Raw genomic sequence first — 18,803 nt, 5'->3', positions numbered from 1 at the left:
CTTATTATTTTGTCCCCCACGCCCGAACTTTACTAGGAGTAAAGCAAACAAGTTTATAAGGCAAGGGGGTGGAGAGGTTAGAAGAGCACTTTCTCGGATTTAGGAAATATCATTCCGGGTGTGTATATAGGTGAAGGCTTCGGCCTCCTCTGAAATTCTTATTAAAAAGCGGAGCGGAAACAAATTTTGATTTTAGAGGGTTTTCCTTTCTTAGGAGGTCAAGGCTGGGTCGCAGGGGTTGGTTCGGTGGCCTGTGCGGTGGTGGGAGTGGGTAACCCTGAGCTTCTCGTATGTTTCCTTGCGTTTCAGTTGAGGCTGTTTTTACTTGGCGGGCTAAAGTGGCCAGGGGGCTTCTCTGACCAGAGCCGGGGGTGGGGGTGGGGGGACTTCTGGGCTGAAGGAAAAGGTCAGGACGTTTTTCCTTTCTGTTTCTGGGCCAGGATCGGCTGGCCGAGAAAGGGTTGTAAAGTGTGATGCGTGCCTGTTATGTTAAAGAAGGAATCCAAACCCTCCAAACTTGTTGATTACAGTTCTCGCTCCTTCCCCTCTGCACTCTGTCTCCCTGTGTGTGTCTCTGCGTGGCGCTGCCCGTTAGGCACCCGTTGTTTCCTCTGTTAGCTCTGGTCTTTGAGAAGTGCGAGCTGGCGACCTGCACTCCCCGGGAACCCGGAGTGGCCGGCGGAGACGTCTGCTCCTCCGATTCCTTCAACGAGGACATCGCGGTCTTCGCCAAGCAGGTCCAGCCTTCTTGACCCACTCACCCCCCTGCAGCCCCTCACTCCCCCTCCCCTTCCCTCAGAGCTTTACATGAAAGAGGAGGAAAAGGCAGGGACACCCGATCTGTTCCTCTGGCCCAGTCGGCTCTCGACGCCTCCTCCCCATCCCCGAGCCTGGAGGCGAATTGGAAGCGGAGATAAATGTGGGTGTTTGTTTTCCCCCCCAGTCAGGAATACAGGGGCTCGACCCTCGAATTAAAGTTGACCTGCTCCTAATCTGGGGCTTGGCCTTTTCCCTCGCCTGCAGCTACTTAAACAAGAATTGGGGAGAGGGGCTGTGAGGGGCCCGGAGTGCCGGGGAAGGAAGGAAGCTGGGCGCCTCTCGGTGCGGTCCGCGCCGGGCACCGACGGGAGGAGGCAGGGAGCCCCAGCCTCTTGGACGACCAGATAAGGGGGTGCTCCCGGCCCAGAGAACGGCCTTGAGTTGCCGCCTATAGCTTAGCGGTCCCAGGTACCCCTTACTGGGGCCAGGACCAGGATCCGAAGCCCCTGGTGCCTTTTTAGCCGGTCCCATTGATTTAAGACACTATTTTGCTTCATGTATTTTACCTAAGTCCCTTCCTCTTCTCCGCCGTGTCCCTGTCCCGTCCCCACTCTCACACCCCAGCCGAGGCAGTGACAGGGTTTTGTTTCTTTTAAATGGGGTGGTAATTCATGCTGACTTTGCTTCTTATAGGTTCGCGCCGAAAAGCCACTTTTTTCCTCAAATCCAGAGCTGGACAATTTGGTAAGGCTTACTGTTTCTTGCCTTTCTCCTCCCTTGCCCAGAAGCACCCACTTTCTCCCGGAGCTGCCCGTGTTGTTGCAGGGCCCTCTTTTGGAGCTCAGGGGCGACTGAGAGGCAGGGAACAGCTTAGAGCCCGGGGATGGGAGATGATGAGCGAGGGGCGAGATGGACCTCAGGGGAGTGATGTCCAGGGAGGCAAAAACCAGGGACGCGGCGCCGAGAGCGCGGGCCTAGAGGACGGTTCCCAGGTTTGGGCCCCGGGACTGAAGCTGCGAGAACTGAGTTATTTCCTCTGTTTGCTGGGACCAGAGGCCGCGGGGCTGCTAACCCGAAGGAAGTAACCGCTGGCGCGGCGGAGGGCGGGCTGGGGGGTGGGGAGTGGGGGGTGGGAGGCGGGTGTTGGCGAGGGACAGGCCAGCGCGGGCCACTTTTAGGTGCGATTCTTTTGCTAATTTGCACGATTTCAATATTAAAAGTACTTAAATCCGCTTTCAAAGGCCCGGCCTCACCATTCATCTGGAGTATTTCCTTCTTTAGTAAGGACGGATTTCGCTGGGTGTGCTGTTTAAAAAGACTTCTCTCTCCAGTGAAGCTACTTTTTTTTTTTTCTCTTCTTCTTTTTTCAAATTTGGCCCGGGGTCGAGGGAGGGGACGGTTAAAGAGGACTGAGGCAGAGAAAGAAGGCCTACCTTATAGGAAAGCAGTCCTTACAAAATAGCTCAGTGACTATGAGGGGGGAAGAAATGAAATGCTGAGGCTCAAGTTAAGTCAGATTCCTACCCCGTGGCCAATGAGGCAGAGATGATCAGTAATTACTTGGTTTTTCTGACTATTTCTTGATGTGTGGGTTTTGCCTGGCCACCTGCTCTGCTGTTTCTCCCCAGCCCAGTTCCCTCACAGAGCTCCACTCCCGACCTCCCAGTCACAGAGCCCTAATACTGCACTAAACTTCTCTTTCAGATGATACAAGCAATACAAGTACTAAGGTTTCATCTTTTGGAGTTAGAAAAGGTAAGCAGGAAGTGACACTCTCCACCACAATTTTGCCGCTTACCCCCTCCTGGTGGACTTGGGGGGGGCGGTTAAAGAGCCTTCAGTCTGAGCAATTGAGCACCTGAAGTCTTTGAGCCACATGTAAACTTGCCCTTCTTCAACCCAGGGGCTCAGAGGAAGGGTGAATTAGGACCGCCCTAGAAATTCCTTTTTAAAGCAGCCCCCCTCCCCCATAGCCGCCCCCCCCCCCACCTCCAGGCATTCAGGATTATTTTGAAATGCAGCAATTCATTTGTGTTCCTGGACACTCAGCCTGTGTGTGTCTCTATTAGCTCAACTCACCCTCAGCCCGGAGTTTGTGTTAGGTGCAGGTAGAGGGAATCATCCTTGCAGGGGTGTCTTTACCTAGCTCAATCGCTTTCCTCCGGAAACATACAAAATTCCTGACTTATTGAATCGCAAAATGTTACTCCTGTCCCCAGTTCCAGCGGTCTAATGTTTTGATGTTACCATTAAATCCGATTTTCCTCCCTGGACTCCCAGTCTGAACCCAGTTACTTCCAGTACTGTTTCTTTCCCTGTCTTTATTGTAACTTGTTGCTCAGGGAAGTCTCTGGAGAATAATATCTGCTGCAACAATTGCCCTATTGTTTCCTTGCCTTCAACTATTACACCCCTTAATTAGAGTTAGTTTGGAAGACATCACACTGTTGCTCTTTCTAAACCTAACCTTCAACCTGATATTTTTCTCCTTAAAAATAGGGCCAAACAATGACAACAACAACAATACTAACTAAACCCTCCACAATGACCCCCTTCTAGGTCCATGAACTGTGTGATAACTTCTGCCACCGGTACATTAGCTGTTTGAAGGGGAAAATGCCCATCGACCTTGTTATTGATGAGCGAGACGGGAGCTCCAAATCAGACCACGAAGAACTTTCAGGTTCCTCCACAAATCTCGCTGACCATGTAAGTCTGTGAGCCGGTGGCCTTTTTTTAAGACCACCAGGCAAAGCATTGTTATTATTTTGTAAACTGGTTGTAATATCTAATTCCACTGACTGAAATGTCCCTTTCTATCTTTCTCTCTCTCTCTCTCTCTCTCTCTCTCTCTCTCTCTCTCTCTCTCTCTCTCTCTCTCTCTCTCTCTCTTTCCCTCCCTTTCTCAATGCCTCTCCCATACTGTTTTCACCTCCACTATTTCTCCCTTCTTGGACCTTCTCTTTATTTTATCAAGAGTCAGAGAAATCAAGAAGATGATGGTGTGATATTTTACTCTTAATGTGTACAGTTTCCTAGATTTGATGACTTACTTGGGTGTTAGCAAATTGTCCGTTTGATATGGTGACCGCTGCCTTTTCTGCTTTCTCAACTCTGCGCAGTCAGTGCAGTGGGGATAGAAAGAGGCAAGACAGCTAGGTGGACAGGAAGGGAGAGAAAGATGGAAAGAAAGAGGATTGTAGAGTGGGGGGGCTGATTTTGCAGTCTCTCACAGAGATGACAATCCTGAGAACTATTGGCAATCTTGCACTGTATTAGAAATAAAAGGAGTGAGCACATGACAATTCTTAGGGCTTTTGCTCTATAGAAACTTATTGTCAGAGTATGGACCTATTGCCAAGTGCCTGAAGCATCTTCATAATAAAAGACAGTAACCTTGATGAACCAATTATTAATGTATTACAGAAAACTGAAAGGAATTATGATTGGGTAACCATAGGTTAGTGGTTAAATTTTGACACTTTAACAGTCGGTGAATGAGGATGGAGGATATAGTAAGGAAACACTGTGTATGTCAGGCCAGGAAAGGAGATTTCTTTCTATTCTCTCTGTTTTTAATCCTATTTTGGAACTGATCTAGTGAGCCTGATGCTTAAAAAAAAAAGAAGAAGAAGAAGAAAAGCATATGTAGTGAGACTGAAAATTTGAAAAAGAAGCAAAGAGAAGAAAGATTGCAGCTGGTAGGAAAGGGAAGAGTGGTGAGGTTAAAGAGTGGGTGTGAACAGCAATTTATTTATAGGAACTCGAGCCTCGGGTGGCGGACAGGGTGTCTATGGATTACATTCATTTGAACTCACAACCTAAGTGCTATAGTCTATAATGAAATAACTTTGTGACTGAAATATTAATTTAACACCCGGCATCTGAGCTTGAAGGCAATTTGTGTCCCTCCAAGCCCCATTCTTGGGTATTCAGAGGGATGAATTGTGATGCAGGGAAAATGAACCTTCTGTGAGGTTTCCTCTCCCTCCACTTAAAGTTTTGAAAATATGCAGTCATAGAATTTAATAATTAACTTTTTACTGTATGGGAATCCAGTCTAGGAAAAAAAAAAAAAAGCTCAGAGGAAAGAAAGGAAAGAAAACCCTCAACCTGGGATGTGCAATTCTGAGACAGAGTAAATACTGTGGTGTTGAAAGCTCCTGCACCTATCTTTACTCTTGTAAAGAAAGTTTGGGTAGCTCTTTTGTATGTTGAATGTGTGAAGTAAAATCAAAACCGTGCAGCAGCAGCTATGGAAAGTTTATTTGCTGATTTCTAGCTATACTGTGTGTGATTGTGGTCTATGAGGCATGACAGTACTTCAGAAATACTTGTTTTGGTTGCTCTTTATTTGTTTATGTTCACTGCTTCCTGTTTCTAAATTCGTGTGTATTTCCATTATTTGGGGAAATGGGAAGGGGAAATAGGAAGGGATCATGATTCGTAGAATGAGAGGTTCACAGTTCTCTTCAGCTGAAAGCTTTTCTCATGACATTTCTAGGGGTCCCAACTATTTGATTTTCTAGAACAGTTTCTTGGCAACTGTTTTCGTGTGGATGTATGGAACTTGAGCATGCTGATGTTTACATAGGAGAGATAAGATAAATGAAGCTGTTTAGAGTATCGGCTGATAGACAATGCCAATTTAAGTCACTATTGTAATATTTGAATATACACTTAAGAAGGAAGTTGTACCTAAGAGGTTAGTGCTTTCATAATTTAATAATCATCATCTTCGGATGAAAGAGTCAACTGTAACATTTCTTGCTCCCTTTACAGGCCCCCAGTCAAGTAAATATGACAACTGATTTATTTTGAACCCATGAGGGCTTGCCACCTCACTGGGCGCCATTATTCAAAGCTGTTTTTTTTTTTTTTTTCCCAGAGATCTGAACTATAACATTTTTTACTTTAGCCCCCTGCTATTTGTTTTGAAAGGAAGCAATAATTTGTTCCACCAGCACACCAAGTGGGAAATGGAGAGGTTTGACACAGACTTGTATTTTTTTGCAGAAAGTGAGAGAAAACCTTGGGAGAGTTTTCAGCATTTTCAACGCTTTTACACCATAGGTATATTGATTGTCTTGGTATCTAGGCCTCCCCCTGTAAAGCACAAACACTTCAGAATTTCCTTCAAACTCACCCCCACTCCAACCCTCCAGCTAAAAAAAGTAAAAATACCCCAAACTACTACCTGAAAAGTGGTATGAGGGGGATATTTTCAGCATGTAAATGTGTCCAATTTGAATCTCCAGGTTTATTTTTTCATGTGCTTTGATATGCATATTTAATACATCGCCCCAGGCTGGATCTCATTTGGTGAACACTAGTGCAGGGGTGATGATGAGCCACCACTGAAGGACCCAGGCAGTGTGTTGTTTTCCCGGTTTTATCTGTTGGCCCACTATTCTGATCTATTGAGAGCATCCTCGTGGTTTTATTTGCACATGAAATGCTGAGAGCATTTCAACTTATTGGCTATGAATAATGACAGCTAAAGAAGAAGTGTAGTTTAATTTGTGTGTGCCAAGGTTTCTCTTGTGGAGGTGACAGTTTGTGACAGCTGTTTGACACCCCAAAACACATACACCTCTATCCTTATTAAGTGGTATCAAGCTACATTGTGGCTACATTGTGTGTGTGTATGTGTGTGTGTGTGTTTAAGGAAGGAGCAGGGAAAGAGAGAGAGAGACAGGAGAGAATAAGTCTGTAATTCTGGGAAAGCAGAAAGAAGGGTCAGGAATAAAATATTAGGTAACAACATAGTTTTTTATTTTATATTAAAGAAATTAAAAACAGAAATGAATAGAAGTAATTTATAGTTATCTTGAAACCAAGTGTTATTGGCAGACTTTTAAGAATGAATTTTATATACTAAGTATTGCTTAGTAAATTAGGCTTTGTCATCCTAATAGCACATTCCATAATTTTATAGAAATAATTTTATATAAATAGATGAATTAAAAGAAGACAACCGTTATAGTCTAACCTTCCATACATTTTGTTCAGAGGAAACACTAAATTTATTCATTATAACTTTTCTTTACATGCTGGGTGTAGTGATGAGAGGAAGATTGGAAATTAAATAGAAAATAAAACTTGCAACATTAGCTACTATTCTACTATGTTAAATAAATATACTTCAGAATGAATCTTACATTTTAATTATTATAATGTATTTTATCTTTGAATCTTACATTTTAATTATTAGAATGGACTTTATCTTAATCTTTTATGATAACATAAGGGTAATAGTTATAGGTAGTAAACGTCTGTTATCGTATTCTTTGGAATATTTGGGGAGAAAGAAATATGATGGAAAGGGAAATAGGACTGTTTTCCAGCTGCATTTCCCAGACATTCAAATTTATCATGTTTAAAATAAACATGTCAAGAAATCAATTTCTTAAAAAAAAGTTTCAACTTGAAGACTGTTGTGGAAATAACCAGAAATTTTCCTAGTCTGTAGTATCTCTGAATATGAGGTAATAATCAAATTGTCTATTTCACATAATTTTAAATAAATTCTTTAGGTCAAATGAAAAAAATATATATATTTATATTTACATATAAAGATATTACATCCTTAGTTCACGTTAAGTAAATGAATTATATTTGTTTGAAATATGATCTCTGAATTAAGCTCCATTTGCTTAAAATCACATACTGTTTATTGTTATTCCTAATGAATTACTATAAGGACTTACATTTTATTTTCTTTGGAGAAATTAAGATTATGGAAGAAAATGCAATTCTGTTTATTCACAGTTAATGACAGGTGCCTTAAAATTGACAGGCTCTGATAGAGCTACTAATAAAGGAAAATTATTTTAATTTCTATGTTGAAAGCTGTAATTTAGATGAAGATATGATGGTGTTTTCTTTTGCATCTCTGAACATATCAAATTTATTTATTCTTCAATTTTTTAAAAATGGCTTAGCTAAGAGGGGAGAATAGATAGAATCTCGTTCTGATGGAATACAGGCAAGTGTCTATAGATAAATTCTGTTACTACCTGAAAAATTAGAGGAGAGTGGGCCGCTGGGATAGTGACTGGTTTAAGTGGTTGGGCTACAGACTATCAAGGGGTTAATAATGGGATTTGATAATAATATTAATAAGAATGATTTATTTTATCAGGTAGTGACCTATGTTCTAGTGTAAGATTAGACCTTATCAAGTGTTTTCCAAGGCCTCTGGGGACCCATCCCGGAAAAGTTCTACCTCCGAGCTCCATCTACCGACTCAAAGAGTTGTGGGTGGGGGCACAGGTTTCTGTTGTTGTTGTGTAGTGTCTGGGGGTTGATGGCTTGTCTGTCAGTTTCCCATCAAGAATAATTACACTCTGTAAAGCGTCTAAGTTGTGCTATTGGAGTGTGTTTTCAGTTTAACTACGATGTGATGAAGTTAAACAGAGATACATTCAACAGTTGCAGACATTCATCATCGGATTAAAACTTTATATATTTTTAATTCATTGTCTTCCTGTCTTCTCATTTTCACCCTGAATGTTCTATGGGATATCCCGACATGTTTCAAAATTATAGGATGCATGTTATAATATAACCTTACACCAGCAGTCCAGGAAATTTGTCTTCTATAAAAATTGTTCCATTTAATGGAGAAATCATTCCTTGAGAGTGTCTCATGTATTAATTTCCAAGGCTTAATAGAGGGGTGGAGATGGGGAGATGAGAGAAAGACCCCAGCTCTATTTACATTTTTAAAGAGTGAATCCGTGTTCTGAGAGCACACACAGTTCTCCTGATTCTTAGGTCAACTTTAAAATAATAAAGTTAAAATTCCAACTTTTTTTCAAGCCATGCATTTAACATTTTAAACTTTTCTAGACGTGAATAGGAGTCAGGATAGGAGTCCTCATCTCATTAAAAATAATAATTTTGCTTAATGATAATTAGGAGTTGAAACATCACAAAGTCAATAGGAAACAATAACTTAATATTCATTGTGTATATTGATACAAGTATATCTAGCCTTTGCTTTTCAAATAAATGAAATTAAATAGCCCATTCTCTATTAGCTGATTAAAATACTTTATGTATATTTACTGTACTCTCTACCTATAGCACATATCATGAACTACTTTATTGTATTTTCTAGGTCATATATACTTTTTGACTTGATGTTATATATCATATTTTAAGTTGTATGTTCTAGAAAACCTAACTTTTCTTTTTAAATATTTTTTAGTAAGAGAGATAAGAAGAAGAACAGGAAATGGCCTTGGGGGGTTACCTGGTCTAATCTCCTAATTTTAAAGAAATAAGGGAAAGGAATCCTAAAGTCACGGTGGCACCCTAGAGTCTTAACTCCAATCCATTACTCTCTCTTCTATATAGCACACCCTTTGAATCATCTTTTCATTTGGAGTTAAAGATAAGTTTCACATTATTTTAGATAAATCTTGTATGTGGCATGGCCTTTTTTTTTTCTTTTTCTCCTTGAAGCCTAAAACGTTTTACTTCCCCACTTGGTTTTGTATTTATTTAAAAATCTTTATATGTTTTACTCCATTGTTTTTGCTTGTCTGTTTGTTTTCCTGCAATGAAAGACTCTTGAATTGTGTGGAATCATTTGAACAGGGAAATTACCACCCATTCACTGGGCTTTTTAAGTACTATCCTACAGGCATGTCCCCCACTGAAAAGCTGTAAGGGTTTAAAATGTTACAATTTCCATCGTATCTGCAACCTCAACAAAAGACACATATATGATTTGCTTCCTATGCCAAGAGACTCCTGTCCTCTCTATGCTCTTTTCTAGATTTAGCAAAATTCAATGATGGTGCTAAATCAATTTTTTTTTTTAACTTTCAAGGGAGAAAACACTGGCAGAATTGTGTTTTCTAGGGAAAGCTGTGTGTAAATGAGAAACAGAGGAGAGCTAGCACAGTGATCTCCTGTGGCCCTGCTACTACAAGTTCTTCCCATATTGTCTCCTGCTTTTATATTAATTACAACTTGCATTATCAGCTGTGAGTCTGTAGCCCAGCAAATAGAAAATACTGCCCCTGGAGACCTAGCTTCTTGTATCTATTTTCCATCTCCTTCTATTGTGCTCTACTCAGTATTCACCGCTTTTCTCTTGGTAACACTGCTCTTTAATGCAATTACGTAAGAGCAAGAGGAGCACCATATTTGGCTCCCAATTATTAAAGCCACAGGGAAAGAAACATGTTCACTCCTTGCCCTTGGGTGTCTTCATGATACTTTTGGCTGAAGAACAGGACATATATTATGGAATGCTTGTACCTGCATACTCACCCACACGCATGCACATAGACATTTCTCTTAAGACTTTTCTACATATGTCATGCATTTTTACATGCTTTCACATGCCACTTTGGTTTCAGGATTCACTAAACTTCTGCGTATAGTTTGGCAGTGAGCCAGGCAGTTATTCTTGAAGGATGTAAACTTGGAAACTCTCTAGAGAAAAGAAAGAAGAAAGGAGTTGTGATGCAAACAAATATTTCAATCTAAGAAAAAGATGGAGTTTGGGGGTTGTGTTTTTTGTCTGTCACCAAAGATGACAATTTTTTAAGGCCGAAGGAGCACTCTATTGATCAGATTATCAATGTTCGTCTTTTGTCTGTGATTGCATCATCACGTGTAGTTGAATTTGGACACCTTTGGGTAAAGTCCTCAGTCTTGAAATCCCAGCGGGATTGATCTGTTCTTCCTTCATTCAAACTAGAAGCCTATCGTGTGGTCCTCCTTAGCTTGTGCATCTCTTGACACACACCTAGAGACACTCCATGGAAATAAGTATCCAATGACACTTTTTAAAGAGAGCATTTTTGAGGTACCAGGAAGAAAAAACAAGAGGTAGGGAAAGGTAGGGGACGTGTAGAAACAAGGCTAAAAACTGAAGGCCCATCTTATTTGGAAAGACCAGCTGCTCTTAAAGTAATATTGGCTTACTTGGCATATTTTTCTCCCTTTTTTCTCCAAAAAACACCTCCTTCAGAAAAACCATCAAAACAAATACACTCTTTTATAAATTAATGAGGCCTTACTTTAAAACATAGCACGGATCTGATTGATAGAGATAAACCAGTGTTTTCAGTTGTGGGAAGTCCTCCGTGATCTTTTCAAAATCACTGCAGTGCCCAAACAGAAAGACTTTCCCCGGCTTCATTTGAACGATTCTGTAATAGCTATTGGATGACATTTGCCTTAAAACATAGTTGAGGTGTTAGTGGTTAATTATTGTAATTTTCACTAGGGATAAGGAGCTTTTATAGCAGTTGGTTTAATAAAAGAGCCCACAGTGCATAAAATTAACATCACTTGCTGTGTACACTGAAAAGTTTAGCTTAGGTGAACATGTTGGTTTACTGCATTTTTTAAAAGAAGGCTCTACCCCATGTTGTTGCAGGACCAAACTCAAGCCATGCTATTGTTTCTTTTTGTGTGTGTGTGTAATTCTTCTGGCTTTTTATCTGATTACCATCCGGCAAACAGCTGACACGAAGAGGCTGCAAAGCTTGAAGAGGCTCTGTTTTCTGTTTGCCTTCAGACTGAAACTATTGGAGTGGTTTCTAACATAAGATAAAAAAGAGAGCTCACAGGGATGACTTTGTCTTCATACAGGCAGCAGAGAGCCTTGGTTTTCATTTTATTCTACTCAACTTCATTCTTTAATCTGCTTTCTAAAACAAGTCTTTATTTGAGATAGCTATACCTGTGCCACATTTATAGCCACAAAATTTCTGTTCAGAGCTTTCGCTTCGAATCAGTGGCTTGCCTGATGGCAGTGCTGGTAGCGTTATTTGACATAGGTGCTTTAAATCTGTTGCGTTTGGGGTTATTTCATAAAATAAAAGAAAGCTAGATAATCATTTTATCTATCCAAAAATGCCAGATATTAATTTACAATTGGTTTATAGAAGTTGTGTCAAGGAAGAAAAGATTTTGTTGTTCCCAATAAGAATAGTTCCCTATTTCATCATACCCTGGTTTCTTGATTTTATTTGGTAACATTTTATGTAGGCCTATGTAAATTACATAGCTGCTGTTGAGAAAAAATTGACAAACTGATTTGTTTTTTTCCTGGATAATCTATAAATAGTGGCAACAGAGCACAAATGGCAAGATTATTTTCATTTGGCCACGCAGTTTTGCATGTTGTCTATATGCATGTTTGTCTGATCCTTATTTACTAATTCTTGTAAAAAACAGCGAAGTATTTGGAGAGATTGATAGTGTTTTCTATTTCTATTTGCCTCCTCCCACCCCCCCACCCCCCCACCCCCCAAAGAATTTACTTGCCAGAGGGCCTGTAGGCTCAGTTGAAGTTGTCGCATGCAGGTGACAAGTGTGCAGCTCTGGCCTTAAGGCTGGTCTGTCTCGTGTGTTGTTCCTACACTCTGTTTCTGACAGAGGAAATTCCATCTCTTGCCTGCCTTCATGTGGTGCTGATAAAGTCCTTCCTGTACATTAGAATTCCTGTTTTCCTTTAAGCAACAGCAGGGTATAGAAAATGATCAGGAAAGAGGAGGAGGAACAGGAGAAGGCTACACCCAGAAAGTAGCATGCGCTCTAACTGTTGGCCTAGAATGTCCTTTGAAACAAGTAGTTCTTCCTGGAAATAGCCCTCCTCAGGGAGTTTAAAGCTTCCATGAAGCTCAAGTGAAAGTCCTGTCCAGTTCACTAGATGGTCTGTTTCATTCTCTTCTTGTTGTTTGAGCAAATTAAAACAGAAATGGATCATTTATTAGATATTAATGCTGATGTTATCATTACATTGATAATATAATAACTGAGAGTTGAGGATAATTTTGAGAGCTCATACCGGCTATTTTAGGACAATGCATTTGAAGGACGTGAGGGTTGTCCTGTACATTCCTGAGTCTATGATTTTTTTTTTTTTGGTCGGGGGTGGGGTGGGAGGTAAATGGTACGGGAATCGAACCCCAGTCTCCCACATGGAGGGCGAGCATTGTACCACTGAACCACCTGTGCACCCATTGTGATTTTTTTTCTTAAGGGAGCTGTTGGATTTTGTAAATCCTAATGTTCTGAAGTATTTTAGTATCCAAGAGCATTGGTTCCTGTTTTTTGGGAAGAGTGTGCTCTAATTAAGATAGCAAGAGTAGAAGAAGTGATTTTTACATTTTTAGGTACTTTAGGTATTACATTTTTTTCTTATTTTAAAAGCTGTTTTGTTGAGGTATCATGTAAAACAATAAAATGAACCCATTTAGGTGTACAGTTCAATAAGTTTTAACAAATGCATGAATTGATGTAAAAACTGCCCTGTTTAAATTCTAGACAATCTTTTCCTTTTTGTACCTATTGCTGAAAAAAACAATGTACTCTATCATGGCATCCAAAGATGCCTAGTTCTGAAAATACTAATATGTACACTTTTTTTTTTGTCTTTCTTTGCACCTTTCCTCTTGATTCCTCATTTATGGCTGAAATGGTAACTGTGGAAAAATTTCTTGGCATCCTGGCATCAGAACCCTTCATCTTGGCGAGATCATGATGATGCAACCTCAACTCACTCAGCAGGCACCCCAGGACCCTCCAGTGGGGGTCACGCTTCCCAGAGTGGAGACAACAGCAGTGAGCAAGGTAAAAGGGCAAATATTTTCCTTGTGCAAAGTAGGCATGAGTAAATTAACTTCAGTATTTTATGATATCAGTACATTTGCCTCAATATAAACAGGAGAGTGACAGGTTAGGGAGAACAATCAGCTGCTATTTAGGGAGACAATATTTCCTCTCTTCGTTACTTAAAATATTAAAAAAAAAAAAAGCCAGAGTGGGCTATCTAACCTTTAAGTAGAAATTACAATAACAATTGATTAGTTCTGCCAATTCTTTTACAAATTTGGTTATCTACACTTGACTCCTGTGTGTGTAAGTAAATAGGATGACAGACCTACTTTGCTGCTATGATGCACTTTGAATTATACTGTAAACAGGATATTTTGCTTGTAACATCAACTATAAGGGTTCTCTATGATCAAGCAAATATGCCTCTAAAACACATAAGATGCAAAAATCTGTTCTTATTAGCTCCGGAAGGACATTCAGATTTTATATGGAGTCTTATATTGGGAAGGTGGATTTTGAATTCTTAGATTATTTATCCCAGTTCCCATTCAGTTGGCATGGTGATTTTTGCCACATATCCTAAAATTCAGGATAATCAGAGGGCAAAGGGGACATCAACTGCAGATGTCAAGTAAGCCTAGTGCGATTTAGAATAGCTTTTACCATCTAAAAGTCACCTATTGCACAGAGAGCAATTATATGTTGGTAGGGATGACTATTCTATGGCTAAAATGATAATTTAAAGGAAGATGCATTATTGAATGCAGGCCAGAGGAGTGTATGGATTTTACTTTTTAATATTTTACATTAGATGGTGTCTGATCTCCTAGGTCTATTTCATCTCTATTATGGCTCTGTTTATGGCCACAATATTTAATCATTAGACAGGCTTCCAAGTAGAGGACGGTTTAACAGCTTGAGCTGTAGTGATATATGCCATTTAAAAGGGGATGGTTGTTGCAGAGTGGGTGCCTTCACTTCTCTAAGTTTCTGGCGAGAGATTTTGGATTGCTGGGTCCTAGAAAAGTCTAGAAAAATGTGCGTTCTCCGATGTATTACCTCGTAAACAGGTCCAAGTTAGAATCTAGGTTTAAGCAATTTTCAACTAATATAGAGATGAATACCATCAGATGGTAAATAGCAGAACTTGTGAATTATGGCCATTTATGTTTTATACTATTATTATTAGACCAGTTAGATTGTATATATATAAAAAACTAAACTGTAGGCATTTTAAAGATAACATATACATTAATCCTCAGGGTAGTTAAATCTGGAAAGCTTTCTATGACTCCACTCCCCCCGCCCCCAACCCCAAATTGCGCCAATCCATGGAATGAGCGAAATGTATCTATTAATAAAAAACAAAACATCTTAAACATTTTACCAAAGAGGGGACAAAGAGAAGCGGATTTAATGGTCTAATGAGGCTATCTTCCAGAGACTTGTTGTGTGTGAGGCTCACTTTGACCTTTCGCTTTGCTCAGGAGCCCAGCGCTTCATTTTTCACATTCTTGCAATTACGTTAACGCTTCAAGCATTTCTGACTCCAAGTCAGCTAGCAACACCAAGCATAACTCAACACCGTGAGTTTTTCTCCTCTCTGTAGATTCATTAACAGGTCACCGAGGTCCCAACTGAAATTTAAAACTGACTGGTTCTGTTGGGTTAGTTGAATTATGGCAAGAGAGATATCAGGGAAGGGCCAGAGAGAAGAAGAGTGAAAAGCAGATCTTGGCATTTGAGGAAGGGAATAGTTGTGGCAATAGGCAAGAGGTGGAGTTTTATCATTTTGGCTACTTTGTTGCTGTCGTTTGGTCAGAAAAGAGAAAACCTCTCTACCTGGTACACTGTATGGTAACAATACGCGGAAACCTCTATGCTCGGGGTAGTTGTACTCACTTATTCAATGTTGAAGGCTTAGATCCCTGCTGGATTTTGTTCCTTTAATCATATCTCCATGGGATTAAAGAATGGACATGGTAGCTTATATGTATGAGTACTTCGAAGTCAATCATTTTACAGCATTAAAGTTTAAAGGAGAGAGAGAGGTATGATTTCTATAAAATGGGGAATGTTTTGGCATGGAGAATTTCCCACCTGGCTTACTACATCAGTGGTTCCCAAACACACATGGAAGGGCATTCTGCTTTTTATAGCAGATTCTACATTTTGAAGGCCAAACTTGAATGTGTTTTGTCATACTTATGCCCGTATTGGTCTTTAAAGTTTTTTTTTCCAAGATATTTTGTTATTTTGTCCCACCAAATTGTCCAGAGTAGCTTTCTGTGGGAAAGATTAATTATCTGCTTCAGGGCAAAATCAACAGTATTGACTGAAATCACACGTGCTTATCCTAGGTTAAACCTTAGGGTTGATGTATTATAGAAAACCTGGGAGGGAAATGTATGTTCTTTAGTATTAAATATATTATAATGTTTCATTGGAAACCAAGTTTGTAGTTTAGAAAAGGGTTTTCTTGCTTATTCAGAATTTATTAGCACAACAGGCATATGGAAAACTGTAAAATGATTCAGTTTCAAAACAAATTAAGATAAACAGAAAAAATAAGGATGAATTGTACTAAATACAATGTTTTCATACACATTTTAAATTAAACTTTAATAGCCATATGCTATAAAACAATACATGCATTTATGTTGCTTTATCATTCTTGTGAATATTTTCACTATAATGTTTACATACAAATTTTTACTTTGGAACCTAAAAACACCTCATTTTATCACCGGAGAGTGAAAGAGCTACAGTTACATGGGTGAAAGGTCATCTTTTTCTCTTTAGTGTTTGTGCAACAAACTGAAAGGAGAAAAGAAAGAAAAGGAAAGCAAATTTTTAAAATAATATAAAATAAACTTGGTAAAATGTAAAACCTGACTAGACTGTATCTTTCAAACAGCACAGGCCAAGCAATAAACTGTATAAATATAAACCAGACTTTTCATTCACTCTGATTTCTCTTGCTAAAGACAACCAAAGGGAGGGAGTTTGTCTTGTTAGTGACATTAGAATGAGGAAGAAAAATCTGTTTTTTTAAGGCTAGAACTAGGGTGCAGTGTTGGGACTCTGGGGAAGTAACTGGCCCTCTTTGTGTCTGGCTTCTCATCGGTAAAATGGGGCCTTATAATAAGGTGTGGGGTTGCTAATTCTGTACCTGCTGAGTCAAAAGCTGCTTTGTATTTCATTGTGTATTTTGCCAGAGAAAAAACTAGGAAGCAGCCCCCTTGTTCATAGAACACTCTGAGAGCCTTAGATGAAAGGCGCAAAATATGTACAAAGAATTATTATTATTGATGGGTTTGTGTAACTCCCATTAACGCTGATGGGAGTTATGCATGTGAATTGGCAGGAGAATAGACCCCTCAGTGTTTAGAGCACATGAAATTTACATTTTTTCCAGTGCTGTAATTGAGATGTTGACAAATTGGAGAATATTGATGAGGCTTTGTTTTAAGTATTTCGTGCCAAGTTTGTTTTATTTTTCCTGGTTTGAACAATGGTGTGGGTTCAGCAGCAATGAATAAAAAGGGTAGAGTAAAGATAACTTTGTATTTCAATATTTTGATGTGCCAATATGAAATAAATTGTTTTAGGCAAATGGAATATGCTGTTTTAATCATTAGCTATGCATGAAAGAAAAATTGATGTTGACATCTTTGCTGTAAAATCGTTGTAATGGGGCCTTCCTTACAATTCATTTTTGTAAAATTCATTTTGTACATTTTGCAGCAATTGAACAATCCCTGCACTGTGAATAGGCAGGATTCCCAGAAATACCGAGACAGTTGGCCCAGTAACTGCTGAGCTCACACTGCACACCACACGCACGTTAACCATACTGTTGCCAGATCCAGTTTAACCTAAATACATTAGCATTCTAGCATCCATGTATCTCTTATTGTTCCGGACTCTGGGCTGTACAAGCCAGCAGAGTTTCCAACCCCCTCCAAGGATATCCCTATTTATCATCCAGAAATGAGGCTAAAATCCCATAGCTAGATATTTATTTGTTAGACAGTTCTTTAGCAGCCTTGATGTTGAAATCTACGAACACCCCTTTTAAACTGAATGGAAGTTTTTATAGGTAAGCCAGCGTCTAAAATATTATTACATTATATGAGTTCATAATGCATACTATACTTATGAAATAGTACTCTCTCCCACCAAAATATCCCACTTATATATGTTTAAAGGAGGAAAAAAAAAAAAACCACACCTCAAACTCACTTACTGTGGGTCCTGAGCATGTTCTACTGAGATTTCTTATTCAGTCTAGGAAAACTCTGTCAATGGAATGTTTTCATAGTGGCGGCAATCTCTTTAAAATAACCCTAAATACAATATGACAGATGCCATCTGGCATAATCTTTTGCTAGTTGCTTTCAACTTTTATTTTTTCCTAGAGCTAAGTTCATTCAAAACTGGTCACTTAATGTTATGATAAATACAATGACATTTCTTTTCCTTCCTGTCCTAATTGTATCAGAAATTCTCTGAGGATATAATTGATAACTGAACATTGCTACAGAAGCAGGTATTGTAGATGGAATGTTTATGTTGCATTTTCTTCCTCTTTATTTTACACCCAAATAAAGTAGGAAAGAATACTATCCTTTTAACCATCAACAGGCATCCAAATAATTTTGTTGATTTTCTTAGGACTTTTTAGATCACTAACCATTAGAAATAAAATTAAACTCTTCTAATAAATAAATGTTCTCAGAGCATGTAATAGTGCCCATAAATGCTTAAAAGCTTTCTATAATTGCTGTTAATTTTGAGTAATTTCTTCCTATATGTATCAGCTTACATGAAAAACCCGGAGTTGAGATTTCTACATTTTTTTTTAACTTAGTCATGTAAAGGGATGTCTCCTGATGCCAGTTAGAGTTTAATTTAGAGTAGTAATTAAACTTGAATACTGCCTCATAAACAAAAGATAAACAATAAACCAGCCACATTCCCTGCTGTTTCATAGCTTTCTTTCCCAGATGTTTTAGCCTGATAATTTTTACACAGTGAACTACCTAACATGGAGTTTTGTGGACAGGGGTCAAAAATGAGTTTTGTTTTTTGTTTTTCTTTTTTTGTTTGTTTGTTGGATAATCCTTTTTTTTCCCCTCCAAAAAGCAAAATGCCGAGGATTTCCCACTATTTAGATTTTTAAAAATTCTGATTAAACACGTAATACAGATGTGCTTTAAAGATAACTTTAAACCTAATTATTGCTCTTTTTCTCAGGTTAATTTTTTTTCTTCAAAACTATTCTGGTAATGCGTGTCCTTTCCAATTAAGAATAGAAAGAGGCACCTCTTTTTATTTAAGTAAAATCTTGATAGTAAATCAGAGAAAAAAAAGCTTGACAATGAAGAACATTTCTCTCACCCCTTTCCCTATCTTCCACCCACGTCCATTCCCACCCACGGCCGATGTTA

The 18,803-nt window shown here is 39.1% G+C and overlaps 1 protein-coding gene across 9 annotated transcripts in view; it reads left to right on the top strand.

Annotated features, from left to right (window-relative positions):
* MEIS2 (Meis homeobox 2) overlaps positions 1-18,803 on the top strand; it is a 211,338-nt gene that overhangs the window by 3,609 nt on the left and 188,926 nt on the right. For all 9 annotated transcript variants that reach the window (XM_077127405.1, XM_077127404.1, XM_077127402.1 and 6 more), the window contains exons 3-7: positions 596-737; positions 1,453-1,503; positions 2,464-2,514; positions 3,319-3,468; positions 13,251-13,365. In XM_077127405.1, coding sequence (XP_076983520.1) covers positions 596-737; positions 1,453-1,503; positions 2,464-2,514; positions 3,319-3,468; positions 13,251-13,365 — 509 coding nt within the window. The remainder of the gene's footprint in view (positions 1-595; positions 738-1,452; positions 1,504-2,463; positions 2,515-3,318; positions 3,469-13,250; positions 13,366-18,803) is intronic.

Source organism: Tamandua tetradactyla, chromosome 14, assembly GCF_023851605.1.
Source record: "Tamandua tetradactyla isolate mTamTet1 chromosome 14, mTamTet1.pri, whole genome shotgun sequence".
NCBI lineage: Eukaryota > Metazoa > Chordata > Mammalia > Pilosa > Myrmecophagidae > Tamandua > Tamandua tetradactyla.
Note: the sequence above shows the minus strand (reverse complement) of the source record. Positions and strands in the feature narration are given on the sequence as shown.